General features: G+C 41.5%; 1 protein-coding gene across 13 annotated transcripts in view; it reads left to right on the top strand.

Moving 5' to 3' along the window:
• Positions 1-303: 303 nt before the first annotated feature.
• The window catches only part of PAPOLG (poly(A) polymerase gamma), a 42,342-nt gene continuing 36,645 nt past the window's right edge, over positions 304-6,000 (top strand). For 10 of the 13 annotated variants that reach the window (XR_010149524.1, XR_010149523.1, XR_010149522.1 and 7 more), the window contains exons 1-3: positions 321-604; positions 4,274-4,435; positions 5,881-5,947. Coding sequence is in view for 6 of the 13 variants with exons in the window: in XM_063789860.1 (XP_063645930.1) it covers positions 588-604; positions 4,274-4,435; positions 5,881-5,947 (246 nt within the window). In the remaining 7 variants the exon portion in view is untranslated. Of the gene's footprint in view, positions 605-4,273; positions 4,436-5,880; positions 5,948-6,000 lie in introns of all 13 variants that reach the window. The other 3 variants (XM_515496.8, XM_009442509.5, XM_063789861.1) reach the window with 3 other exon arrangements.

The raw sequence follows: 6,000 nt of genomic DNA, 5'->3' as shown, positions 1-6,000 counted from the left end.
TCAACTGGTGAGTTAATTATGTATAACTATAATTAAATCAAAGATGTAGGATAACGGAGGCGTTGAAATAGTTTTTGCTAGGCAAGGGTGTGACCTTTTTAAAAAATGTATGATATATGCTGCCATTCGAGAGGCAAGGAAAACATATCTCCAAATTTCCTTCCAAGCGGTCTACCGGCATTGACAGTACCGCGGACAAAGGAGAGTACCAAATAAATGCTCCTTCGAACCAACGGTACACTGAGAGCCCTGAGCTTGTGGGCGGGGCCCCGGAGCCTCCCGGGACCTCAAGGCAGAGGGGGCGTGGCTGAGGGTGGTCCAGACCTCCAGGGGCGGGGCTGAGGCCTGCGAGAAGCAGGCTGGGAAGCGGCGCCATATTGGCGTCGGCCGCGCTGTATTGTCATAAATAGAGCCGGTTTTGTGGTGTTTTCACTACTCGGTTGGATGCCTCAGCCATAGTAAGTGGGAAAGTGAGCGAGCAAGCGAGCTACTAGCGACCGGAGGAAAGTGAACAGGGGGAGAAGGGAACAGCAAGAACAGGACTCCAGAGCGATAAACACTCGCTGGAGAGGGAGACGCAGGAAGCGATGAAAGAGATGTCTGCGTAAGTGGTGGGGGGCGGCGGTTGGGGTGAGGCGGGTAGGGGTGAGCTGAGGTGGTCCGTCTGTGTCCTTGTTTCCGTTCCCTGTCCCTTGCGCCCTGCACGCAGCTCGCCGGGATGGTCTCCTTCCCGGCTCCCGGCCGGTCCGCAAGGGCACCTCCCCTAAACCCGGCGGCTCACCTGGCCACCCCTGCACGGACTCGGGGACTCCGGGAGTCCCCAGCTGTCCCGCCTCCGAGGACGCCCTCAGAAAAGGATGAGGAGGGAAAGAGGTGCCTGTGTCCGTAGGGAGAAATTGTCGGTCACTCGCCTGCCCCCAGCACTGTCTGAGCCCGTCTGCTCCTGTCTGCATTGGCGCAAATACCATCCCCCTGCCTCCCCCTCCTCCCTTCCCGACCGGCTGTCTCCAGGTCTTCAGGAGTGAAAGACCTATCGCAGCCCAAGGGTTTCTCTTTCATATGAGGCTACAGTCTTTTCACCGCCGTCCCCACCCTCTCCCTCACCCCCTGCTTCCCCACCTACCCACAACATCTACCGGTCTGTACCTCTTGTTCACACTTTGATAAGTCAGAAACAGTTCCCGTACTTGGCAAGATTTTGTTGTAGCTTCTTCCATTTTGGTCTATTAGGAAATAATTTAAACATGCAGAAAAATGTAGAGAATAACATAAGCATCATTTGTGGAGCCACCACCCATTTCTCCCAAAACGTAACTGTACACACATACACGTACATGCACACACGCACACACACGGTGTGTATATACGTATCTATGTATTTATTTTAAAAAGAAATCAAGCATTCCAGATATATCTGAAGGACTCTCCTACCTCCTTCTCTGGTCCCAATCATCTCTTGCTCCAGATGTCTCCACAGTCTTGAATTTGATGTTTATCGTTGCTGAGTGTTTTTTATTTTACTTCTTTTTTTTCCGCCCTCGAATCATGGGAGCTGCATGTTTTTCAATGCTATTACTACATACACATGTGTTCATAATAACTGGCATAGTTCTAGTTGTTTTTAAACTTTATATAACTCGTATCACACTTGGAATTCTGTAACTTCTTTAGCACAACATAGTATCTCTGAGCTTTGTTCATGTTAGTATTTTAGTTGTAATTAATATTAATTATTGTATTGTATTCTATTGTAGGAATACACCCTAATTTAATTCTTTTCCTGTTAGTGACTATTTTATTTCTAAGTTTTTAATGTTACAATGTGACAGTGAACGTTCTTTTAGGTGTCTCTTTGTACGCTTGTAACTACAATTTCTCTAGGTTGTTTGCCTGTAAGTGAAATTGATGGTTTGAAGGGAATGTGGGATTCTGTTGTTTATACTTTCCCCTCCCCTCTAGATAGGGGAAGTTCAGAACCTGGATTTGGAATTTTAGGGCCAGTAGGCTAGTTGGCCAACTTTGTCAGCATACAGGTAAAAAAGTGAGGCCCGTCATCATGGTGTCAGAGCTGAAGTAGTTAGAGAGGAGAGAATGGAGTAGTGGAAAGAGGTTTTGGAGTTCAGATTCTGGCTTGTCCTCTCTTTGACTTTCAGATACTTATCTGTAAAATGGCACTTATTCAATACCTCTTAGGATTATTGCGATTGAGTGATACTATATAGATATGTAGATAATTACTCTGTCCTATTCACTTACCATATATATTTACATATGTATTACACAAACAATACCGAAACACTGCTCTAGCTTTCTCAGAGGTAAACAGCCAAATCTTTAAAAAGAAATTACCACTTGAAATAACTAATTGAAGTTTTGTTTGTTCTACAACAAAATAAATACAGAAGATAAATTAACCAGTATTTTGGTTTCTGGGTTGGTTTGTTTGTTTTTTTTTTTGTTTTTTTTTTTTTTTGAGTCATTTTGGAAGGTATACAGGCTATTTTATCTTCCATTTGATTCTTTCTCCCTCTCTGCCTAATGAGATTTTTTTTTTTTTTTTTTTTTTTTTTTTTTTTTTTTTTTTGAGACGGAGTTTCGCTCTTGTTGCCCAGGCTGGAGGGCGGTGGCGCGATCTTGGTTCACTGCAACCTTCGTCTCCTGGGTTCAAGCGAATCTCCTGCCTCAGCCTCCCGAGTAGCCGGGATTACAGACGTCCGCCACCATGCCCAGCTAATTTTTTGTATTTTCAGTAGAGACGGGGTTTCACCATGTTGGCCAGGCTGATCTTGAACTTCTGACCTCTAGTAATCCACCTGCCTTGGCCTCCCAGAGTACTGGGATTACAGGCATGAGCCACCACGCCTGGCCTCTAATGAGATCTTTAGCTATTACAGCGTGTCTTACTCTGTGTACTTAGTAGTGGTAAGACAGTGTTTTGACCAGTTAGAATCCAAAAACAATTAAACAATCTCTATTGTATGTTATTTTTTACAGGGCTAATTTATTCAACTTGAAAGATTGTTTCTAATTTTGAGATTACATTCTTACTCTGGGTGTTAATGGCCCTTCATGGAAGCATGGTGAAGATAAATGGTAGTGTTGGTCGTTTAGTGTGTATGTTTTTACTTTCATAGCAAAATTAGAAGTTTTGCCAACCCCTGTTGCTCCCAGAATTTATTTTGAAGTTGATTAGTTTGTGTAAACTCAAAATCTCAGAACTTGAATTGGCTGAGCGCGGGGGCTCACGCCTGTGATCCCAGCACCGTGGGAGGCCGAGACTGTTGGATCACCTGAGGTCAGGAGTTCGAGACCAGCCTGGCAACATGGCGAAACTCCGTCTCTACTAAAAATACAAAAAGTAGCTGGGTGTGGTGGCACATGCCTGTAATCCCAGCTACTTGGGAGGCTGAGGTAGGAGAATTGCTTGAACCCAGGAGGCAGAGGTTGCAGTGAGCTGAGATCTCCCTAATGCACTCCAGCCTGGGAGACAGAGAGAGACTCTATCTCAAAAAAAAAAAGAAAAAAAAGTCTCAGAACTTCTTTTGTACTTTATTCAAGACCGTAGTTTCTTGATGGCTAAGATGTTTGGAGGGTGGCTCATGTATCTTCCAAACGATTGCCAGTAGTATAAAGAATTTTATTTCAATGTGAAGATGGTATGGGTACCAGTCTAAAATGAAGAGAATAATTAACTAGAATCACAAAATACTAGGACTGTAAACTCTGATTCAAGCAGAGGATGTTAACCTTGGTTTCCCAAGGACAAATCTAATTGTGATTTCTTTTTAAAAGCCAGATTATTTCACAAGGACCTTCTAATGGGATGTTTTCATTTCTTTCCTGGGGAAAAAAACCCATTATTTTTACTAAAAGCTTTCTTTCAAGTGGTTGACTGCTTTTCAAAGATTCTAGAATCTGGATGGCACTTGACTTAAGTCTGCAGGGTAGTGGAGGTGGCCCTGGCACAGATCTCAATCAAACTCTGGGTTTGAGCTGAGTGGTGTTGGTACAATTGTCTTGATGCCAACACATGCTGCGCTTGGCTTGAAAAAACATCCTAACCATGAAAGCTGCAGGCAGTATGAATAGCCCCTTCATAAACATAAACATAAAATACCCATTTTTCCTTTACAAGAAAGTGTCTGCCACTACTGTTAGTACTAAGTAAACTTTTAAGGTAGCTAAATTAACATGAGTAGATTGAGAGATGCAGTGTATCAGTATGGTATATACTTTAAATTTTTTGTTTCATTTTTCTTATTTTCTTGAACAGAAACACCGTGCTGGACAGCCAGCGTCAACAAAAGCATTATGGAATTACCTCCCCAATTAGTTTGGCATCTCCTAAAGAAATTGATCATATTTACACACAGAAATTAATTGACGCCATGAAACCATTTGGAGTGTTTGAAGATGAGGAAGAATTGAACCACAGGTATGTCATTGAAAACCATAAAATATTTGACAGTGCATTATTTAATCATTAATTCTGCGAACATATTGAATACCTACTGTGTCTCTAGATACAGGTGCAGAAATGACAAAAAGAAAAATCTTGGCCCTCTTGGAGCTTACAGTTTAGGTAGGGGTTAGAGGAAGAGATTTGTCATCAATAATATCAGTATGACACTCGTGAGTAATATTACACATGATAAGTGCTACTGAGAAAAAGCTGAGGGGGTAGAGGTTTCAGGGAAAGCCTCATTGAGAAAGTTACATTTAAGGGAAAATTTAAAGATGAAGGAGGGAGCCATGTGTCTATCTGAGGGAAAAGTGTTCCAGGCAGAACTCTTGAAGTGGTGTATTTGAAGAGTGCATAGCAAGATACCCTGGGTGTCTGAGCAGTGAGGAAGCAGGAAAATATAGGCTTAATGAAAGCAAGGTGGGAAGGAGCTTGGAGGGCAAGAGCTCTTAGGACCTTGTAAGGTGTTGTCAAGGTTTGGTTTATTCTGAGTGAAATGAGAAGCTATTAGGGTTTTGAAAAGAAGATTGACATGATGACTTAAAAAAGTTTTAACAGTCACTCTGGCTGCTGTATGGAGAGTAATCTTAAGAGAAGTGCAAGGGCAGAGCAGAGAAACCAGTTAGCAAGCCATTATAATAGCCCTAGGAGGAAATGATGGTGGCTAGAACCTGGAGGATGGTCATAGAGGTAATAAAAAGTAGAAATCTGGATATATTTTAAAGGTAGGGTTCTTAGGGTTTAATGACTGGAATGTGTGTGTGAGGGGTCAAGGATGATGGCCAAGATTTTTGGTCTCGGCACCTTGAAGGATGGAATTTCATTATTTGTGGAAGACTGAGGAAGAAGTAAGTTTGGACAGACGTTCAGTTTTGCATGTTATCTTTGGTATGTCTAAACGCTACTTTTCTCTTCTAAATGTGGATTCATTTACACCATTGGTTATAAGTTGTTTTAATAATACCAAACTACTTTAATACTATTAGACAGAAATTAGCCAGTAATTAGTTCCACCATTTTAATTAGTCAAAGACCTATTACTAGCAATGAGAGAATTCTAGCTTCTATTACCACATTGTATTGAATTAATTCCATAGTAAAGCCAAGAAAGTTGACAGTTCACTAAGCCTTTACAGCCTCATTGAAGGCAATTTTATGATTTTTATTAGGCTTTTTGAATTTTTGAAAATAGCTCAAAAACTAAAATACTGTAATCAGATTTATCACCTCTTTGGCACTGTTAAGGATCTAAAAATGCCAAAGAGATGGCGCTGTGTCAGTAGATGTGATAGCATTATCACATATATGTTATGGTTTTACCCCAGCATCAACACAAAGGGTACTGCCTATATGGGTTTTTAAAAATACTGTTTGTTCATTTGTTTGTTTGTTTTAATCTGAAGCATTTTTTTTTATAGGCTGGTGGTTCTTGGTAAATTGAACAATTTAGTAAAAGAATGGATTTCTGATGTCAGCGAGAGTAAGGTAAGACTCTAAACTATGTGGAATTCTTGTTTTTATTATATCTTGGCCATTCA

Source organism: Pan troglodytes, chromosome 12 (genome assembly GCF_028858775.2).
Source record: "Pan troglodytes isolate AG18354 chromosome 12, NHGRI_mPanTro3-v2.0_pri, whole genome shotgun sequence".
In the NCBI taxonomy this organism is placed as follows: domain Eukaryota; kingdom Metazoa; phylum Chordata; class Mammalia; order Primates; family Hominidae; genus Pan; species Pan troglodytes.
Note: the sequence above shows the minus strand (reverse complement) of the source record. Positions and strands in the feature narration are given on the sequence as shown.